Genomic DNA, 23,591 nt, shown 5'->3' with positions numbered 1-23,591 from the left:
TGAACAAACTTGGTAGAGGACTATAAGATGTCACTACATGGCAAATTTGGTAGCCCTAGACCCAATGGTAATGGACAAGAAGATTTTTAAAGTTTGCACAAAATAGGCCTTATATAAGCAAATTTTCAATTTGTTGACCCCCCCCCCCGGGGCAGGGTCAAATTTGACCCCAGGGGCATAATTTGAACAAACTTGGTAGAGGACTATAAGATGTCAATACATACCAAATTTGGTAGCCCTAGGCCTAATGGTTATTGACAAGAAGATTTATAAAGTTTGCACAAAATAGGCCTTATATAAGCAAATTTTCAATTTTTTGAATCCCCGGGGCAGGGTCAAATTTGACCCCAGGGGCATAATTTGAACAAATTTGAAAGAGGTTCACCACAGGAACATTCCTGAGAAATTTCATCAGATTTGGACCAGCAGTTTAGGAGAAGATGTTTAAAGAAAAAGTTAACGCACGCACGCACGGACGCACGCACGGACGCACGCACGGACGCACACACGACGGACACAGGACCATGACATAAGCCCCGCTGGCCTTTGGCCAGTGGAGCTAATAAAACCAAAAACTATATCATTCGGTGTAGAACATTTTATGACGATTGTGTCGATAATTATTATTCAATTTCCACACAGCAAGATTGGAAAGTCAAATCCTGCCTCAGACTGTAAATAACGAAGTATGAACAATGCGATGACAACATCATTAACTTTAACAAAGTATTTGAAATCCCGAACTACGAAGAAACTGTAAATTAAATAAATTCAAGAGTTCTTTCTTCCATTAGATAAGATTGGACTTTTATCTGATCCATTTAAATAAATAAAAAATTGACTGCAATCTTTCCTTAACATTATCATCAGCTTTGACTGTTGAGCTTTCAACGTCAACGGATAGAGAGGACTTTGGGTGCATAAATCAACCTCATCGATCAACCCGATGTATCATAAAGATGTATCAAGATTGCCATTATAACTGTTGAGGTCACACTATACTCAAATATTTCCTTAACAAATACAATGTATAAGCAATAACTTTAACACAAATTAAATACAATCTTTTGCGCGTAGAGACCCTCATAACCATACCTTTTCTTAAAATGCATTCAAAGCCAAACGGTTTTAAAACATAGGTCATGTAGTATGTAAGAAAAAGATCGACGCGAACCAACGGACACTATTTTACGGCCATCTTTTTACCGGCTTCTATCCAGTTGATAAGGGTTTCCCGCAAACTTTCAAAGTCTCATGTATTCTCCAACCTTAAAGCAAAACACTGAATTTAAAAACTGCCATGATGATGTGTAATGATCACGGCGTTAAAATGAACTTTATCTAAAATAGTATATGTTTAAAATAAATGAAATCGTTATAATAATGTGTTGTGATTAATTGCGGGTATTATATAGAATGCACGCCAACAATGCTGAGCACATTTAGCAAAATAAGAACCTAATTCCGGGTCCTCCCATTGTATGAACAAGAAGCTGAATGTGATTTGTTGTTGTACTGCTTAAAATTATCAGTTTGAACCTTTTACTGTTCAATCTACAGCCTGTGTGATCTTAGCTACGGCAATCAGACGGTGCTCCTGTTTCTTACCATCAGTGTCCAATTGGAACATTAAATATTGATGAAGATTGATTCCCACGCGTCCATGCGACACTTAATGGTGTTTTCATTAGAACGTTTTGATTGATGCTTGTTGTAATGAACTGGACGATTTACGACCGAGTCTGTGTGGATGTTTTATTGAAGCGGTTAGAAAGATCTGTTACATTGCTATTTACCGTCCGACAACGTGTATACACTCGATTTGCATCTGAACTTATTATGTTAGTCTAGAAAAACACCGATAAATAAATTATAAGTTGGCCATTCTAGTTCACAGGTACTTGATTATTTTTTCAAGTACCTTTGTTCTAGTTGCTATTCCCCGTTCTTGGAATGCGCATTCGAGAGTTGAATGCGAACGTGTGCTATCTTTTCAATGATTTTTTATTCCTGATACGATGGTTTTAGGCCAAACCTCGACATTCGTTAATCTAAAGATGTTTCGCCCTTGAACGGTGTAGTAGAATAGAACATCAACACGATTTAATGGGGCCTTTTCACGTTTTGGTAAATTGAGAAAATAAAAAAAGTCTCAGTCTCGCAAATTTTCGTTGTAGTTCAAACTTTATATAATCAATCCTCGTATTGTCACAAAATATATCGACAACAACAGAACTCTCCAAATTATACAATCGTTTCGCGTTGCAGCGCTTTTCAAGTTTTTAAATCGTCAAATGATGCATATAATGGATATTTGGGAACGATATTGAACACAATCCTGACGTACATGTACACAATTTGCACATACGTCTCTAAATCGATATCTGTATCGCTTCCAAATCAATGTTTGTTTTGCCATGTTTTGTTAAGTCACTAAATAAACCAGGTATCAAACAGTTTTACTGACAAATTCAAGTACATACAATATTCATGATTAATGAAAACAGTCGGACTTTTCAGCCTGTCATTTTACAGCCGACGATACCTCTTCTTCAAGGAAGTGCAAATTATTTAAATATTTAACTTTATGATAGTAAGTCTCAAATCTCTTGGCATATTTAATATGCGCAATATAACGTCCATGACATAATATTATGTTACTGTAATTCGGGGAAGAGTATTAAATTATTGGAGTCTATTATGTTGAATACAATACACATTTGAAATCCGTCTAAGAGTCAAGTATATGGTATTTAAATTATGCAAAATACACACAATACAAAGTTTACTGTCATGTCGTGAAACATTTGTTATAAATGTATACGATATATTGGATGATTGATAAAAAACACGAGTATGAATACATCCTTTGACAAAATGTATGTTCATGGCGGACATAATCCTCGTACATGTAATCTACGTGTGCTGGCTATTCAGATACGACACTTTCCGGCTTTATGGAATTGTTCGTCTTGAGGAAGTCACTGATAAACAAAAATCCAGTGTCGTACCTATAAGCATGTGCGGACTGCACAGGCTTATCTGAGACGACACTTTAGGCACATGCATTAAACCCAGTTTCCCCCGAATGCGGCTCAAATTGCCACTGATATATATATATACACTAGAGATACATCTTCTGCTATTGGTGCAGCATCCAGCATTCCGCCACGAAATAAATGATTTGTGTTTAATTCATACAAAGTTTACGCTGCATTCATTGGATAATAAAAAAAACGCGTCAAATTCTCGCACTCCCACGCGACTCTGTCAACGAGAGGGCACAATCCTTGCGTAAGAACTCGCAGATGTAATATTATGGAAATAAGAAAACAAATGAATGTTTTGCCTTACTGCGCGTCGCTGTCAACGCCGCGAGGTTACATTCATAGCGTTGCTGAGCTCCACAACACTTCCGTTCTTGTCCTCGACGATCAGTTTGAGTATCCGGCCGCGCGAGAACGGATAGTCCGACACCTCGCTGTTGGCACGCGACCACGCGTCGTCCGTGGCAGTCTGGCGGTTCGGGAACCAGTCGCTGACTATTTCCGCTTTTTCCAGGTAGCCGCCGGGCCCCGCTAAGAACTCCGCCACCCACCTGTACTCTTTGCTTACGATGGAATCGCCACTTCCGTTCGTTTTTACCGAGTTTTCGGACATGTTAATGTTCTTATTGTTATTATTTTAAAACAAACTTATAGTTCATGATTGCTCATCGAATGTAAAGATTTCCCGCGTTTTGTTGACATACAACACAACTTCCGCTGTCATCTACCAGTTTTTCACCAGCGCTAATTTAAACACTAGTAAATCCAACGTTCTTTGCTCTGAATTTTTTACAAAATATTTTCTATATATTTTCTATATCCAGAAAAGGCGTGTTTAAATTTCTAACGCACTACGCTTTTGTTAAATCCGCTTTTTACCTGTAAAAAAACACTTACTATCTCAATATGTCCTCGAATTACTCACGGTTTTCTTTAATGTCTTGTCAACGTAAAGGCGATTAGTGTCGTGTAGACTTGACTAGTACAGCCAGGTCTATTAAACCTTCTCCCGATCTTCCTGGTTTCTATTTCAATTAACCACTTCTATCATTCAGCGTATAACTCAACAAAGGTCGTCAACATATTTCCATCCGAAGCTTGTTTCGAGTCGAGACAAAATGTGCGGCATTTGAAATATTTTCAAACCATTAGCGCATCTTGCGCTTCGTTCGTTTTGTCTCTGAAAAAGGACAGATACAACAACTGAAAAAAATAAATATATAAAAGACACTCTTCAACCTTGCGTCAACTGAAAATGATTTTATATCCGAAAGGCTATGTTGGGCCCAACATTTTGCTAAAAATCCAACACAAGAAATGATTGATTCAGCACATAACTTTCAAGTTTATACATTGTGTATCCATCAGGTTTTAGGTTGCTGAAATAAATGGTGAATAACTTTAAAGGTGCAGTATCAAAATTGGTTTCAAATTTTGCTGTATTATTGATTGTGTTGTCATCGCTCAGTTAAACTTTCGAAATATCCCCAGACTGTTGACGAGTCTGTAATTGTATCCTTTACGAATGTCATGCAATCCATCGGACATTCTCGGCCCTTTCCGTAAAACATCGGATAAGTGCGAGGGATACCGATTGATCATGTAATGTGAATATCCATTTAAAATTGCAATAAATCGACCCATACTAGCTCTTGATTTATTCAAGCCTGCATGAAGGTGGAAAGAGTACATTTCGGACGTGCGGTCATTGAATCGCAGTGTGATAGTGACCTTGACCTTTGACCTAGTGACCCCAATTTCAATAGGGGTCATCTAATGCCCAAGGCCAATGCAAATGTGAAGTATCAAGCCAATCGGTCAATTCGTTGACGAGTTATGGATCGGAAACGAACTGGTCTACCGACAGACATCCAGCAAAACAATATACCCATTCTTCTTCAAAAGAGGGGAATAAAACAACAACTAACTAAAGGTAGACAAGAGCCACGTTCTGGAAAAAATAGGTTTAAAACAAGTGCGTCAAGTGTCATCCGTGATTTAGATTAGATGCACAGATGGTATTCAGATTTTTTTACTTAAGTTTCAGCTTGTATGAAATCTAGCGTGTATTGAGATTGTTAGCCTCAAGACACAATTTTAATTTAGTCCAATATTGTGCCTCTGAGAAAAAGGATTTTAATGCATGTGCATACAGTGTCATCTTAGATTAGCATATGCAGTCTGCACAGGCTAATCTGGAACAACACTTTCTGCATAGACTAGATTTTCGCCAAAAAGAGACTTCTTTGAAACCAAAAATTCAATAAAAGTGGAAAGTGTAATCACTGATTAGCCTGCGTTAACTGCACAACCCTATATGGGACGACACTATAGGCACATGCATTTAGGCTGGATTTTCGGGACAGCAACTAAAACAAGCTATACTGTAAAATGCCTGCAACACCGCGACAAATAAAATAATCTCATAGCAAGTCGTTAAGACTGTACATTTCCAGGATGATATGTGAATGGAAAACCTTTCGAAAATTGTATTCGCACTTAAACAAAAATAAAAGAATATTTATAAAATCAAAATCTAATTGCATGTACATGCTTATGAAAAAGGCTTTTCATATGCATCTAAACTAATTAAATAGAATTATGTCTTATATTGTAAGGTTCGTAGGACAAAATACATGAACAGGAAAATGCAGACAATGTTTCTTACAAAATAATTAAATGGTATTACATTATTTTTTAACTTTTTAATCAGCAGAGAAAATGGACACATGCATACAGCTGTTAATAATCAGCATAATTTTTTTCAAAAAACAGATGAGCTAAAATTAGATATGAAAAAGACACTCTTCAACCTTGCGTCAACTGAAAATGATTTTATATCCGAAAGGCTATGTTGGGCCCAACATTTTGCTAAAAATCCAACACAATAAATGACTGATTCAGCACATAACTTTCAAGTTTATACATTGTGTATCCATCAGGTTTTAGGTTGCTGAAAAAAATGGTGAATAATTTAAAAGGTGCCATATCCAAATTGGTTTCAAATTTTGCTGTATTATTGATTGTGTTGTCATCGCTCAGTTAAACTTTCGAAATATCCCCAGACTGTTGACGAGTCTGTAATTGTATCCTTTACGAATGTCATGCAATCCATCGGACATTCTCGGCCCTTTCCGTAAAACATCGGATAAGTGCGAGGGGTACCGATTGATCATGTAATTTTAATATCCATTTAAAATTGCAATAAATCGACCCATACTAGCTCTTGATTTATTCAAGCCTGCATGAAGGTGGAAAGAGTACATTTCGGACGTGCGGTAATTGAATCGCAGTGTGATAGTGACCTTGACCTTTGACCTAGTGACCCCAATTTCAATAGGGGTCATCTAATGCCCAAGGCCAATGCAAATGTGAAGTATCAAGCCAATCGGTCAATTCGTTGACGAGTTATGGATCGGAAACGAACTGGTCTACCGACAGACATCCAGCAAAACAATATACCCATTCTTCTTCAAAAGAGGGGAATAAAACAACAACTAACTAAAGGTAGACAAGAGCCACGTTCTGGAAAAAATAGGTTTAAAACAAGTGCGTCAAGTGTCATCCGTGATTTAGATTAGATGCACAGATGGTATTCAGATTTTTTTACTTAAGTTTCAACTTGTATGAAATCTAGCGTGTATTGAGATTGTTAGCCTCAAGACACAATTTTAATTTAGTCCAATATTGTGCCTCTGAGAAAAAGGATTTTAATGCATGTGCATACAGTGTCATCTTAGATTAGCATATGCAGTCTGCACAGGCTAATCTGGAACAACACTTTCTGCATAGACTAGATTTTCGCCAAAAAGAGACTTCTTTGAAACCAAAAATTCAATAAAAGTGGAAAGTGTAATCACTGATTAGCCTGCGTTAACTGCACAACCCTATATGGGACGACACTATAGGCACATGCATTTAGGCTGGATTTTCGGGACAGCAACTAAAACAAGCTATACTGTAAAATGCCTGCAACACCGCGACAAATAAAATAATCTCATAGCAAGTCGTTAAGACTGTACATTTCCAGGATGATATGTGAATGGAAAACCTTTCGAAAATTGTATTCGCACTTAAACAAAAATAAAAGAATATTTATAAAATCAAAATCTAATTGCATGTACATGCTTATGAAAAAGGCTTTTCATATGCATCTTAACTAATTAAATAGAATTATGTCTTATATTGTAAGGTTTGTAGGACAGAATACATGAACAGGAAAATGCAGACAATGTTTCTTACAAAATAATTAATTGGTATTACATTATTTTTTAACTTTTTAATCAGCAGAGAAAATGGACACATGCATACAGCTGTTAATAATCAGCATAATTTTTTTCAAAAAACAGATGAGCTAAAATTAGATATGAAAAAGACACTCTTCAACCTTGCGTCAACTGAAAATGATTTTATATCCGAAAGGCTATGTTGGGCCCAACATTTTGCTAAAAATCCAACACAATAAATGACTGATTCAGCACATAACTTTCAAGTTTATACATTGTGTATCCATCAGGTTTTAGGTTGCTGAAAAAAATGGTGAATAATTTAAAAGGTGCCATATCCAAATTGGTTTCAAATTTTGCTGTATTATTGATTGTGTTGTCATCGCTCAGTTAAACTTTCGAAATATCCCCAGACTGTTGACGAGTCTGTAATTGTATCCTTTACGAATGTCATGCAATCCATCGGACATTCTCGGCCCTTTCCGTAAAACATCGGATAAGTGCGAGGGGTACCGATTGATCATGTAATTTTAATATCCATTTAAAATTGCAATAAATCGACCCATACTAGCTCTTGATTTATTCAAGCCTGCATGAAGGTGGAAAGAGTACATTTCGGACGTGCGGTAATTGAATCGCAGTGTGATAGTGACCTTGACCTTTGACCTAGTGACCCCAATTTCAATAGGGGTCATCTAATGCCCAAGGCCAATGCAAATGTGAAGTATCAAGCCAATCGGTCAATTCGTTGACGAGTTATGGATCGGAAACGAACTGGTCTACCGACAGACATCCAGCAAAACAATATACCCATTCTTCTTCAAAAGAGGGGAATAAAACAACAACTAACTAAAGGTAGACAAGAGCCACGTTCTGGAAAAAATAGGTTTAAAACAAGTGCGTCAAGTGTCATCCGTGATTTAGATTAGATGCACAGATGGTATTCAGATTTTTTTACTTAAGTTTCAACTTGTATGAAATCTAGCGTGTATTGAGATTGTTAGCCTCAAGACACAATTTTAATTTAGTCCAATATTGTGCCTCTGAGAAAAAGGATTTTAATGCATGTGCATACAGTGTCATCTTAGATTAGCATATGCAGTCTGCACAGGCTAATCTGGAACAACACTTTCTGCATAGACTAGATTTTCGCCAAAAAGAGACTTCTTTGAAACCAAAAATTCAATAAAAGTGGAAAGTGTAATCACTGATTAGCCTGCGTTAACTGCACAACCCTATATGGGACGACACTATAGGCACATGCATTTAGGCTGGATTTTCGGGACAGCAACTAAAACAAGCTATACTGTAAAATGCCTGCAACACCGCGACAAATAAAATAATCTCATAGCAAGTCGTTAAGACTGTACATTTCCAGGATGATATGTGAATGGAAAACCTTTCGAAAATTGTATTCGCACTTAAACAAAAATAAAAGAATATTTATAAAATCAAAATCTAATTGCATGTACATGCTTATGAAAAAGGCTTTTCATATGCATCTTAACTAATTAAATAGAATTATGTCTTATATTGTAAGGTTCGTAGGACAGAATACATGAACAGGAAAATGCAGACAATGTTTCTTACAAAATAATTAATTGGTATTACATTATTTTTTAACTTTTTAATCAGCAGAGAAAATGGACACATGCATACAGCTGTTAATAATCAGCATAATTTTTTTCAAAAAACAGATGAGCTAAAATTAGATATGAAAAAGACACTCTTCAACCTTGCGTCAACTGAAAATGATTTTATATCCGAAAGGCTATGTTGGGCCCAACATTTTGCTAAAAATCCAACACAATAAATGACTGATTCAGCACATAACTTTCAAGTTTATACATTGTGTATCCATCAGGTTTTAGGTTGCTGAAAAAAATGGTGAATAATTTAAAAGGTGCCATATCCAAATTGGTTTCAAATTTTGCTGTATTATTCAAGCCTGCATGAAGGTGGAAAGAGTACATTTCGGACGTGCGGTCATTGAATCGCAGTGTGATAGTGACCTTGACCTTTGACCTAGTGACCCCAATTTCAATAGGGGTCTTCTACATTTCCAGGATGATATGTGAATGGAAAACCTTTCGAAAATTGTACTCGCACTTAAACAAAAATAATTGAATATTTATAAAATCAAAATCTAATTGCATGTACATGCTTATGAAAAAGGCTTTTCATATGTATTTTAAATTATAAAATAGAATTATGTCTTATATTGTAAGGTTCGTGGGACAGAATACATGAACAGGAACATGCAGACAATGTTTTTTACAAAATAATTAATTGGTATTACATTATTTTTTAACTTTTTAATCAGCAGAGAAAATTGACACATGAATACAGCTGTTAATAATCATTTTTGTTAAAGATACAATTGTATCCTTTTAATTTATTGAAAAATGAAAGTTCAACAATCAGCAGAAACAAGAGCTGTGTTTGTGAAACACAATGCCCCCTACTATGACGCTTTGAAGACGCACGGCAGCAATTTTAGAAACAAATGACCTTTGACATTGAAGGATGACCTTGACCTTTCACCACTCAAAATGTGCAGCTCCATGAGAAACACATGCATGCCAAATATCAAGTTGCTATCTTCAATATTGCAAAAGTTAAGACCAAGGTTTAAGTTTAAGGACCGACACACAGACAGACACACACATACCATCACAGACAGATAGGCCAAAAATAATATACCCCCAATCATTCGATCCGGGGGCATAACAATGGACACATGAATACAGCTGTAAACAATCATTATTCTTAAAGATGCAATTGCATCCCTTTAATTTATTGAAAAATGAAAGTTCATCAAGATAGCTCTTAAGCCCTCACCTAAGTTTTCTGAAAACTAATTGTTGAACATTGACAAAGTGATCTATTCATTGACCCAGTTGACCCAGATCCAAGCCTGACATTGATATTGTCACGATCAACCACAGACAAAGTTTTATCAAGATTGAGTCATAAATATGGTTTCTAGACTGGTTAACAAGTTTGTTCGCTAACCATTTACCACTTAGATACATATTTTGACGTTGTGCAGAACCTAAAAAAAAAATAATTTAACTAAAGAACTTTCTTAATTTCAAGTTTTAAAGGCTTCATTTCCAACCCTTTGATACTGATGAGCTGCAAACAGCAGAAAACCTGAACAAACTGCGAGTGACTCACAGGCTGTTCTGGTTTTACGCTGTTTGCACATAACAATTTTCACCTTGCTTCTGAGTGGGAAAGGGTTAAACCTTTAACCTAATTTTTGGACACACATGACCCTCATCATACTTGGCTTTGATAGTGTCAAGATAAACATTCTGATATATGGCTTCTAAATAGGTTAACACGCTAAATGTTGACTCTGGCTGTACTACATTTTATCAGAGAACATCAGATAATATTTAAACACCCTCTTGCCAATACCTGTTTATTCTTCATATCAGTATTTGAACACTGTCCTTTCAAAATTAACATCTGATCAATAGATTAGGTATCGTTCAAGGTTCAGTTTTACAATCATATTTGTCTTGTTCTGAGAAAACAGGGCTTAATGCTTGTGCGTAAAGTGTCGTCCCAGATAAGCCTGTGCAGTCCGCACAGGCTAATCAGGGAAGACACTTTCCGCCTAAACTTGATTTGCGGCAAGGAGGGACTTCCTTGAAACTAAAAATACCATAAAAGCGGAAATTGTCGTCCCTGATTAGCCTGTGCGGACTGCACAGGCTAATCTGGGACGACACTTTACGCACATGCATTAAGCCCAAGTATCTCAGAACAAGAAACATATGTTTGGCAGTGGTAATAAATCGGCACTCATGTATTGCATGTGGCAGGCATCTTTCTTTTACAGAATTTTTCTTAAAACTTCTACTTGTGCAAGAATTGTTCATCAATGATCGAATCCTAAAATTGTTCATGTATTTGCATATCTATCTGAGGTCGACTTTTAGGTAACCTTCTGACAGCCTAGCAATCGACCGATCAGATATTTACCTTTACGGTTTGAAAAAAGTAATTGATAAGTTAGATAAGTATCACAATTTATGTGTTAAGTGTTAAGAAGAATGTTCAAGTTAAAATAACAGTTTCAAATACGTATTTGCGTTAAAAAAAACTATTTCATTTAATGCAGTTTTGTCAATAATTCCTGAATTATCCTATTATACAAAAAAACGTCCAACTTTTTGTTAAAGCATATAGGCTAAAATTCCCAATTTCATGGGCGTACATTTTATTCCCTGAATATACTGAAAAGGCCACATAGTATGCCATATTAAATGCAAGACATTGTTTCACTCCTCTGTACCTGTGATGGAGAGAGGTCCCTGCTGAACCCATATTTACCTGTGATGGACCCCCTTTTTGGACCTCCTTTTCTGCCCTTATGTACCTCTGAATAACTTTTTTTACACCCATATTAACCTTTTATGGACCCCTTTTTCCAACCATGTTTATCTGTGATGGACCCCCTTTTTGGTCTGCTTTTTTCTACCCCTATTTACCTATGAAGGCCAATATTCCAACCCTTACTACCGGTGATTAACCCCTTTTTGGACCCCTTTTTTCATCTCTAACTACCTGTGATATACTTCGTTTTCAAACACCTATTTACATGTGATGGACCCCTTTTTCAAACCCCAATTTACCTGTTATGGAACCCTTTTTCAAACGCCGTTTACCTGCGATGGACCCCTAGTTGGACCTCCTTTTCAGCGCCTATATACCTGTGAAGGACTGCTTTTATGATCCCTATTTACCTGTAATGGACCCCTATTCCGGCCTCTTTTTTTACCTGTATTGGAAAGAACTTTTTTATCTCTATATACCTGTGACTGACCCCTTTTTCTAACCATAATTACCTGTGATTGACCCATTTTTGGACCCCTTTTTCATACCCACTCTTACCTGTCATATATCACTTTTTTCAACCCTATTTACATGTCATGGACCCCTTATGACCTCCTTTTCAGCCTTTATGTACATGTGAAGTACGGCTTTTACACCCATATTTACCTGTGATAGACCCCAATGCCGGCCCCTATTGACCTGTTATGGAAAGCGCTTCTTGCTCCAGGAGAAACTGAGCCACCTCATGATGTTTACCCATCAGTGCGTAGTCCAGTGGAGTGCACCTGAAATGAGAGGTAATACACCATCAGTGCGTAGGTTAGTGGAGTGTACCTGTAATGAGAGGTAAAACACCATCAGTGCGTAGTCCAGTGGAGTGTACCTGTAATGACAGGTAATACACCATCAGTGCGTACTCTAGTGGAGTGTAATTGAAATGAGAGGTAATACACCGTCATTGTGTAGTCCAGTGGAGTGTACCTGTAATGAGAGGTAATACACCATCAGTGCGTAGTCGAGTGGAGTGTACTTGAAATGAGAGGTAATACAACATCAGTGCTTAGTGCAGTGGAGTGTACCTGTAATGAGAGGTAATACACCATCAGTACGTAGTCAAGTGGAGTGTACTTGAAATGAGAGGTAATACACCATCAGTGCATAGTCCAGTGGAGTGTACCTGTAATGAGAGGTAATACACCATCAGTGCATAGTCCAGTCGAGTGTACCTGAAATGAGAGGAAATACACCATTAGTGCGTAGTGTAGTGGAGTGTACTTGAAATGAGAGGAAATACACCATCAGTGCATAGTCCAGTGAAGTGTACCTGAAATGAGAGGTAATACACCATCAGTACGTAGTCAAGCGGAGTGTACCTGTAATGACAGGTAATACACCATCAGTGCATAGTCCAGTGGGGTGTACCTTTAATGAGAGATAATACACCATCAGTGCATAGTCCAGTGGAGTGTACCTGAAATGAGAGGTAATGCACCATCAGTGCTTAGTCCAGTGGAGTGTACCTGAAATGAGAGGTAATACACCATCAGTCCATAGTCCAGTGAAGTGTACTTGAAATGAGAGGTAATACACCATCAGTGCATAGTCCAGTGGAGTGTACCTGAAATGAGAGGTAATACACCATCAGTGCTTAGTCCAGTGGAGTGTACCTGAAATGAGAGGTAATACACCATCAGTGCTTAGTCCAGTGGAGTGTACCTGTAATGAGAGGTAATACACCATTAGTGCATAGTCCAATGGAGTGTACCTGAAATGAGAGGTTACAAATCAGTAAATGGGCCCATTATCATTTATTTGCTCAACTCAAGAGATAACATTTCTGTGTCCACTAAATTCAACATATCAACAAATAATAAGGTATTTTAGTAAAACTGTGAGTAACTGATGGTGTATGGGATATACATGTACATCCCATACACCATCAGTTACTAATTGTTCAAGGATTATTTCTCAACCAACTACCCGGTTACTCTGGGTGAATGGAAATTTCTTGGGGTGTATGGATAATACACAATTGGCACATGACTGTCTTAGCCAATCGGATTAGGTCATTTTTGTAGGAATTGAGATATTGAGTATGTCCTTCAGCTCACGAACAATATCAAATCTTCGTTACAAGGATATGCACATATTCCTCCACTAACTAAGGTTTAAGTCAGACCAAATTGAGAATGATGGTCTAACTAATCTTAAATTTGAGAAAAAAGTGAGTTAGAACATTGACTAAATTATGTTATTGTTCTGTATGTTTGTACCTTTCCTCTGTGAACAACATGTGATTGAGCAGTTTCACAGCGTCCAGATGACCTTTACTGCATGCCCAATGGAGAACAGTCATCCCCTGCAAGAATATGTTGCGTAGTTTATAAAAAATTCCAAATATAATGAAGGTGTCTGTGATGAGCATTCATTCCGTGCAAAGAATATGGTCAAATGTGTTTGCTAGTTGTATACAAAAACATACGTATCTTATATGTGAGCCTCATTCTGGGACAACGGGGCCTAATGCATGTCAAAAATGTCTTGGATTAGCAGTCCACAGTCCACACAGGCTAATCTGGGATGACAATTTACGCATTTAAAGTTTTCCCAGAACTAGATGAGCTTTACTGCAGGCTCAGTACAGGGCAGTCATTACATACAAATAATACGGTCAAAAATTTGGTCCCGTAGTATGACAGACTATATATGAGCCTTGCTCTGGGAAAATGGGACTTATTGCAAGTGCTTAAAGGGGCTGTCCAACAGATAAAGCATTGTATCGACGCGATTTGATATTTTGGGAAACTACGAGAATTGCTTATATAGCTCAACAATACATCCGCTTTTAATGTCAGCGTGGATGGTTGAGTGGTCTAGGCGGGAGGCTTTTTACTCCAGGACTCCAGGAATCCAGGGATAAGTGGTTCGAACCCTGTTGAGGGTTACTTTTTCCCTTTTTTAAAAATTGTATTCTTGTTTTTTTACTGGAGATTTATAGTTCAAATGTTTTAATTTATCAATATAAAGCATTTAAAGCATGTAATGACAAGTTTCAATACATGCCAAAATCTGTTGGACGGCCCCTTTAAGGTGTCCTCCCAGATTAGCCTGTGCAGTCCACATAGACTGGATCATTCTTTTAAAATAGAGTTCCTTAAAACCAAAATTCCATAAAAGCAGAAAGAGTTGTCCCTGATTAGTCTGTGCAGACTGCACAGGATAAGCTGGGATGGCACTTTATGCATATGCATAAAGCCAAGTATTTCCAGAATATACTGGCATTCCATAAAACTGACTTAACCCCTAATACATTGCATTAACATTTTTGGCTTAAACCCCTAATTCATTGCATTAACTTTTCTGGCTTAACCCTTATGCATTGCATTAACAGTTCTGGCTTTAAATCCAAATGAATTGCATTAATATTTCTTGCTTAGCCCCCTAATAAATTGCATTAACATTTCTTGCTTAAACCCTTAATGCATTGCATTTGCATTTCTCGCTTAAACCCCTAATGCCATGGCATTAACATTTCTGGCTTAAACCCTTAATGAATTGCATTAACATTTCTGGCTTAAACCCATAATGCATTCCATTAACATTTCAAGAAGGTGCATTCGGCTTAAATCATGTTTGTTCTATCTTTAGGGGTAAATTGTATAGATTGTTTTGTATTGTATGCACAATTGGTAACTTGCCTTGAAAACAAGTACTAGCAAGAGTAAAAATTTGGAGAACAATTTAAAATATGCATAAATATGACCAATATAGTTTGTGGTTGTTGAAATACAGAAAATTAGATTTATATCCTCAAAGCAATTTAGATAAAAAAAATCAGGAGCAAATGTAGATGTTGTCATCCTATCTTCCTTATTCTGATCACCAGGTTTCAAACCGAACCATGTGAGATCATGCTAGAAAATTATTATTTTCAGTGTGTGATAAATTCACAAAATGAATATAAAACTTCAGCTACAAGCCTGTGACACTCAAAATTAAAAGCATCACACTCTTAAGCCAATAACACCCAGAGCATGACTGTTAGCCTGTGACATTTAAAACCATAGTTCACAGTAAGCCTGTGACATTCAAAACCATGGTTCCCAGTCAGCCTGTGACACTCAAAACCATGGTTCACAGTAAGCCTGTGACGTACAAAGTCATGGTTCACATAAACATATGACATTCAAAACCATGATTGACAGTAAGCCTGTGACATTTAAAGCCATGTTTCACAGTAAACCTGAGACATTCAAAACCATGGTTCACAGTAAGCCTGTGACATTTAAAGCCATGGTTCACAGTAAGCCTGTGACATTCAAAACCATGGTTCACAGTAAGCCTGTGACATTCAAAACCATGGTTCGCAGTAAGCCTGTGACATTCAAAACCATGGTTCACAGTAAGCCTGTGACAGTCAAAACCATGGTTCACAGTAAGCCTGTGAAATTTAAATACCTGATTCACACTAAGCCTGTTGCATTCAAAACCATGATTCACAGTAAGCCTGTGGCATTAAAAACCCTGGTTCGCAGTAAGCCTGTGACATTCAAAACCATGGTTCACAGTAAGCCTGTGACATTAAAAACCACAGTTCACAGTAAGCCTGTAATATTAAAAACCATGGTTCACAGTAAGCCTGTGACATTCAAAACCATGGTTCACAATAAGCCTGTGATGTTTATAGCCATGGTTCACATAAACCTGTGACATTTAAAACCATGATTGACAGTAAGCCTGTAACATTAAAAACCATGGTTCACAGTTAGCCCGTGCCATTCAAAACCATGATTCACATTTAGCCTATGACCTTCAAAACCATGGTTCACAGTAAGTCTGCGATCTTCAAAACCATGGTTCACAGTAAGCCTGTGACCTTCAAAACCATGGAACACAGTAAGCCTGTGACATTTAAAGCCATGGTTCACAGTAAGACTGTGATATTCAAAATCATGGTTCACAGCAAGCCTGTGTCATTCAAAATCATGGTTCACAGTAAGCCTGTGACATTCAAAACCACAGTTCACAACAAGCCTGTAACATGCAAAACCACAGTTCACAGTAAGACTCTTACATTCAAAACCACAATTCACAGTAAGCCTGTTGACATTCAAAACTAGTTTACAGTAAGCCTGTGACATTCAAATCCATGATTCACAGTAAGCCTGTGACAATCAAAACCATGGTTCACAGTAAGCCTGTGAAATTCAAAACCATGATTCACAGTAAGCCTGAGGCATTCAAAACCATGATTCACAGTTAGCCTGTGGCATTAAAAGCCATGGTTCGCAGTAAGCCTGGGACATTCAAAACCATGGTTCACAGTAAGCCTGTGACATTAAAAACCATGGTTCACAGTAAGGCTGTTACATTAAAAACCATGATTCTAAGTACACAAATTTAAGCCTGTTACATAAAAAGAACGTTCCTGACGGTCTTTGTGGTGTAGTGGATATGGTGTCAGCCTAGCTTCTGGGAGGTCAAGGGTTTGATCCCCACAGCGGGAGCATTCTATAGATCTCCATCAAAGAAACCAAGTGATAGTTTTACCTAGGAAACGGACTCAAGAGCGTTTCAATAAGCCTTAGGCTTGTGATGCAATCAAGCAATATTGTTCCCTACCTGCTCCACCATTGTCCAAAATTCAACCATTGTCAGAATTTTTTTATATTTGTTGCCATAGCAACCAGAATTTTTGATGTAGGAACAAAATTAAATGACATGCATAATGCCCATATTGCCCTCTATCCATGTTCCAAGTTTCATGAAAAAAATATATGAACTTTAAAAGTTATCGCAGGATCCAGAAAAGTGTGACTGACTGACTGACAGACAAAGCGCAAAGCGTAAAATTTCCCCCACATAAGGGCTAAAGGCCCCTTCCCCCACAACCCAAAAAAAAACCTGGCTTACCTCACAGTCATTGGCGTTAGGGTCTGCTCAAGGAGTACAGACATACAGTTGACGTATCCCCCGTAGGCCGCACACTGTATTGGAGTTCGCCTGTAGAGAAAACATCAGTACATTGTAGGTCCTAGGCGGAGTTGTTTAAAAGGTTATCGATTCATTAATACAAGAGCACCGCCTTGCGGGTGCAGACCGCTCATCTATTTTCTTTTTAAAGGTGAAGTGACTCTCATTTTCAATCGCAAAGGAGGGAGGGGTGGAGTGAAAAGGGGTGTATAGTGTGGGGGTGTGGACATTTATTACATAATTTTCCAAAAATGCGAAAAAAATGCAAAAAAAATATATAAAATTGGGGGGGGGGGAGTTTCTTCGGTGCGATGGTTGGACGGTATTTCAAACATAAAATAATAAAAATAAATATTTGTGTTTTGTAACCGTTTAAAAAAAAATCAAATTAGTGGGGGGGGGGGGGGGTGGGTGGGGTGGGGGGTATAGTGTGAGGGTGTGGTGGTCATTTGTGAGATGATCTTAAAAAATAGGGGGGGGGTGGGGGGAGGGGTGGGTGGGGGGGATTCTTGGGTGCGATGGTTGGACGGTATTTCAAACATAAAATAATAAATAGAAATATATGTGTTTTTTAACTGTTTAAAAAAAAAATGGGGGGTCGGGGTGGGGGAGTATAGTGTGAGGGTGTGGTGGTCATTTGTGAGATGATCAAAAAACAAAAACAAAATTAGGGGGGGGGGGATTCGGGGGGGGGAGGGGGGAGGGCCTGGAGAATGGTTTGGGTGGAGTCTATTGTGGTATGTCAGGTAAGAGTAGTTTTGTCAAAGTATCAATCAAATCTAATCATAAATGAAGAAGTTATGGCAATTTTAGCAATATTTAATAATTTGACCTTGAGAGTCAAGGTCATTCAAAGGTCAAGGTAAAATTCAACTTGCCAGGTACAGTAACCTCATAATAGCATGAAAGTATTTGAAGTTTGAAAGCAATAGCCTTGATAATTAAGAAGTAAAGTGGATCAAAACACAAAATTTAACCATATATTCAAAGTTACTAAGTCAAAAAAGGGCCATTATTCCATATAAATGACAACCAGAGTTATGCAACTTGTCCTTTTATTGTACCCTTATGATAGTTTGCGAGTGTTCCAAGTATGAACGCAATATCTATGATACTTTAGGGGTAAAGTGGACCAAAACACAAAACTTAACCAAATTTTCAATTTTCTAAGTATAAAGGGCCCATAATTCCGCCCAAATGCCAGTCAGTGTTACATAACTTTGCCTGCACAGTCCCCTTATGATAGTTAATAAGTGTTGCAAGTATGAAAGCAATAGCTTTGATACTGTAGGAATAAAGTGGACCTAAACACAAAACTTAAACAAATTTTCAATTTTCTAAGTATAAAAAGGGCACATAATTCTGTCAAAATGCCAGTCAGAGTTACATTACTTTGCCTGCACAGTCCCCTACTTAACCAAAATTTTCAATTTTCTAAGTATAAAAAGGGCACATAATTCTGTCAAAATGCACACCAGAGTTATCTATCTTTGCCTGACCAGTCCCCTCATGATAGTAAGTAAGTGTACCAAGTTTGAATGCAATAGCATTGATACTTTCTGAGAAAAGTGGACCTAAACGCAAAACTTAAATAAAAAGGGCACATAATTCTGTCAAAATGCACGCCAGAGTTATCTAACTTTGCCTGCCCAGTCCTCTCATGATAGTAAGTAAGTGTACCAAGTTTGAATGCAATAGCATTGATTCTTTCTGAGAAAAGTGGACCTAAACGCAAAACTTAACCGGACACCAACGCTGATGTCGACGCCGACGCAGACGCCGACACCAAGGTGATAACAATAGCTCTTTTTTTTTTCAAAAAATAGATGAGCTAAAAATTAATGGTTAATTTTAAAATAAAACACACATAGATTTGATTATCCTTGGCAAATTTATAGCTGACAAAAAAATGCACCAAGTACTGTAAAATAATAATATTCGTAGGTTGACAGGAAAATGACCAATGCAAAATCCTCTTATTTTTTCACAAAATTAGAAATCCACCATACTGTTAACAAGCCACACAAAATACTTAAACTCAGAAAGTAGTTAAGCAGCCTAGCATCCCAACATGTCCTTGATATTTCGGTTAACGCAGTACTTTCAACAAACATTACACATACCAAATAATCTAGCTTATATCATAAGGCATTTTAAGGGGCCTACTCTGAATAAAGGCTGTTATTTGGATCCACAATTAAACAAATTCATGTATTTCAGGAAACCATGTATAAAGCACACTAAATTTTTTAACACCAAAATGAAGTTAAAAAAAAACAAGAGCACCGCATAACGGGTGCCACGCTCAGCTGCAAAAGCTTGTCAGATTTTTTTTTAGAGGTCTCAGTGACCTTGACATTTGACCTAGTGACCCAAAATGGGTGTGGCGTGTAGAACTCATCAAGGTGCATCTACAAATGAAGTATCAAAGTTGTAGGTGGAAGCACTTTGATTTTAGAGGCAATGTTAAGGTTTTTGTTAAAGTTTTATATTAGAGGTCACAGTGACCTTGACCTTTGACCTAGTGACCCAAAAATGGGTGTGGCATGTAGAACTCATCAAGGTGCAACTACATATGAAGTTTCAAAGTTGTAGGTGGAAGCACTTTGATTTTAGAGCCTATGTTAAAGTTTGATATAAGAGGTCACAGTGACCTTGACCTTTGACCTAGTGACCCAAAAATGGGTGTGGCGTGTAGAACTCATCAAGGTGCATCTACATATGAAGTTTCAAAGTTGTAGGTGGAAGCACTTTGATTTTAGAGCCAATGTTAATGTTTTAGCATGACGCCTACGGCGGACGGCAGACGAGCTGGCTATGACAATAGCTCGGGTTTTCTCCGAAAACAGCCTCGCTAAAAATTAAGTAAAGCAAACCGCAAAATCTGCCACAATTTTACTATTGCAATATTGTATTGAAGTATAAGCTCAAAAAGTACTTTACCCTGAGGAGTCCTTGATATTTGGGTCGACAACGTATTTGATGAGGGTCTGGCAGATGTAGGCATGGCCTCCCAGTGCAGCCCTGGGGAATAAAAAATGGGCATGTGGGGAATAGAAAATAAACATCTGGGGAATAGAAAACAAACCTTTGGGGAATAGACAATACAAATCTGGAGAATTCAAAACAAACAGGTGGAAAATAGAAAATAAACACCTAGGGAATATACAATAAACATTTTGTATAGAGGAATAGAAAAAAAAAACAAGTGGGTGGAATAGAAAATAAACATGTGGGAAAAATAGAAATATATGAAGTAAGAATAAATAAGTGCATGTTTGGTGATAGAAAAACTGTCTGAATTAATAAATTAATTCTGAGTTCCATGGCCAATTAACTTCTCACCTAGGAACTTTATAAATATTTATTCTTAACACGAAAAAAATTCAATTCAGCCCCCATACCAATGCAGGGGTGACCGTCCGTCTTCGTCAAGCATCCCGACGCGTGCCCCATCGTCAATGAGCGTCTGCACGACATCCGTGTGTCCCATCTCGCAGGCTCGGAACAGCGGCGTGTGCTTCATAAAGTCCGTCGCATCGATTTTGGCGCCATGGTTCAACAGGATCTTTACTGAGGAGGCGTGACCTGAGAGCGCTGCAGCATGCAGGGCTGTGAACCGAAATAAGTTTAAACATATTTATTTAAGCTCAATTGCATCGAACATCGAGAGCCTTAGGCTTATTTTAATGCTTCCAAGATTCCTGGGTAGAATCAGTACTTGATATCTTTGTGGGAGAGCTAAAGAATACCCCCACACTTGGAATAAAACCGTGACATTCCTGTCACTAGCCAGACACCATACTCACTATGCCACGGCGACCTAAATCGGAATTGACCTATTCTTGTCCTATCGGGGTGACCTTAACCGAAATTGACCTATTCTTGTCCTATCAGGGCGACCTAAACCATTATTGACCTATTCTTGTCCTATCGGGGTGACCTAAACCATAATTGACCTATTCTTGTCCTATCAGGACGACCTAAACCGTTATTGACCTATTCTTTTCCTTTCGGATTGACCTAAACCATAATTGACCTATTATTGTCCTATCGGGGTGACCTTAACCATAATTGACCTATTCTTGTCCTATCCGGGCGACCTATACCATAATTGACCTATTCTTGTCCTATCAGGGTTACCTTAACCATAATTGACCTATTCTTGTCCTATCGGGAACCTAAACCAGAATTTACCTACATGTATTCTTGTCCTATCAGGGGACCTAAACCATAATTGACCTATTATTGTCCTATCGGAGTGACCTCAACCATAATTGACCTATTCTTGTCCTATCAGGGCAGCATTAACCATAATTGACCTTTTCTTGTCCTATCAGGGTGACCTAAACCATAATTGAATTATTCTTGTCCTATCAAGGTAACCTAAACCGGCATTGACCTATTCTTGTCCTATCGGGGCGACCTAAACCAGAATTGACCCATTCTTGTCCTATCTAGGTTTTTAATATGTGTGACACAGATTTGATACTGTCTGAGTCAATAATAGTACAAATAATTGTTTTCACTATTTACATGGCCTTTTACCAATTGATAACAATTATTGCCATTTGCTATATTTAAACTTTGTCTTAGACCAATCTTGAAAATTGTAAGTGGAATAAACCCATTTATGTCTAGCGTCTAGAAAAAAAAGGCCTTGGTAAACAGCATAGACCCAGATGAGATGCTGCATCATAGACACCGCATGATGCGTCGTCTCATCAGGGTCTGCGCTGTTTGCTTACAGGAATTTCTGTAAGAAATATTCTAAATATAGAAATAAATGTACTAAACATCCCTAATTTTGGAAATAAATTGATCCAAATAAGAAGGATGGGTGAGTCCACTAGGCATAAATGGGTGACTCCCTATGACAAAGCAGCACAAGAGAAATATTTCAGGCATGACAAGGACAGTTTTATACATTTTAAGATTTTATTTAAGTAATAAGTTGATATGTAAATGCTTTATTTTTCATGACAAGCCCATTGATTAAAGCTATATTGGGAGTCCATACTTGGCATTGTGCAGTTTAAAATACTCCCAGTGTATACCCATGCTATCTAGTTCACTTAAACCGACCATTATCCTCGTTGCTTTATTGATTAAACACAGCATTGAGTTGAGGTATTTCCTTGTGTGTGCCTAGATAAACTAACCACAAACTGAAGGTGTAATCTTACCACACAGTTCACATGACAGTTTACGTTGTTTGTTTATCAAAGTTTTAACCTTCAAATCACCTTGAGTTGTATCTTAGTTTGAAAGTGGAAGGTTTAGTGCTACTTGTTTAGGACTGCGGACCGTGGTAAGATGGGCTTGATATGTTCAGCTATTTAATTGAGATCACAGTACAAGTAAAATTCTTTCAGTAAAATGGCAACCTTTTCACAATCAACCATTAACAAGGGATCTGACATAGTCCAAGACTTCTTGTGCTCGACCTGTGAAGACAAGAAATTGGATAATACAGCTGATTTCTACTGTGAATCTTGTGTTAAGTTTTTCTGTGGGAATTGTATTAACCTGCACAGCCAGTTGTTTACTAAGCATGACACTTTTGGAAGGGAACACATGAAGAAATGGCCAGTGACAAAGAAAGTGGAAGATTTACTTCTGAAATGCGATGTCCATAAAGATGAAAACCTGAAAATGTTTTGCGATGAACACAGTGAGCTGTGCTGCACAAATTGTGCATTCCTTAATCACAGGTATAGTTTAACTTGAAGAATAGAAAAAAAAACACCCGAAACAAACGTAGGGTTTTCAAACTTCTTTGCAAGCTGGAACTATAATTTTAAGAAAGAAAAAATAATTTTATTATATCAATGAAAAACTAAACATTTTAATAAAAAATCAATTATTTCATGTACGATAATTATAATAGAAAGAAGAATGCCATTTTAGACTTTGTAATTGAGTCATTGGTTTTATATCCAGTAAACTGTCTGATGAAATTTATACTTGTGTTTTAGATTAATATAAATGAATA

At 37.5% G+C, this 23,591-nt stretch overlaps 1 protein-coding gene and 1 pseudogene across 2 annotated transcripts in view; one reads left to right on the top strand and one right to left on the bottom strand.

Moving 5' to 3' along the window:
* The window catches only part of LOC127847629 (transcription intermediary factor 1-alpha-like), a 194,382-nt gene that overhangs the window by 165,020 nt on the left and 5,771 nt on the right, over window positions 1-23,591 (top strand). Inside the window, exon 2 of one of the 2 annotated variants that reach the window (XM_052379665.1) lies at window positions 22,874-23,310. In XM_052379665.1, coding sequence (XP_052235625.1) covers window positions 22,976-23,310 — 335 coding nt within the window. In that variant the 5' untranslated portion in view covers window positions 22,874-22,975. Of the gene's footprint in view, window positions 1-22,777; window positions 23,311-23,591 lie in introns of those variants that run through there. The other variant, XM_052379666.1, reaches the window with a different exon arrangement.
* The window catches only part of LOC127849008 (inversin-like), a 40,180-nt pseudogene continuing 19,101 nt past the window's right edge, over window positions 2,513-23,591 (bottom strand).

This window comes from Dreissena polymorpha, chromosome 10 (genome assembly GCF_020536995.1).
Source record: "Dreissena polymorpha isolate Duluth1 chromosome 10, UMN_Dpol_1.0, whole genome shotgun sequence".
Classification (NCBI taxonomy): domain Eukaryota; kingdom Metazoa; phylum Mollusca; class Bivalvia; order Myida; family Dreissenidae; genus Dreissena; species Dreissena polymorpha.
This window is presented reverse-complemented; position numbering and strand designations above follow the sequence as displayed.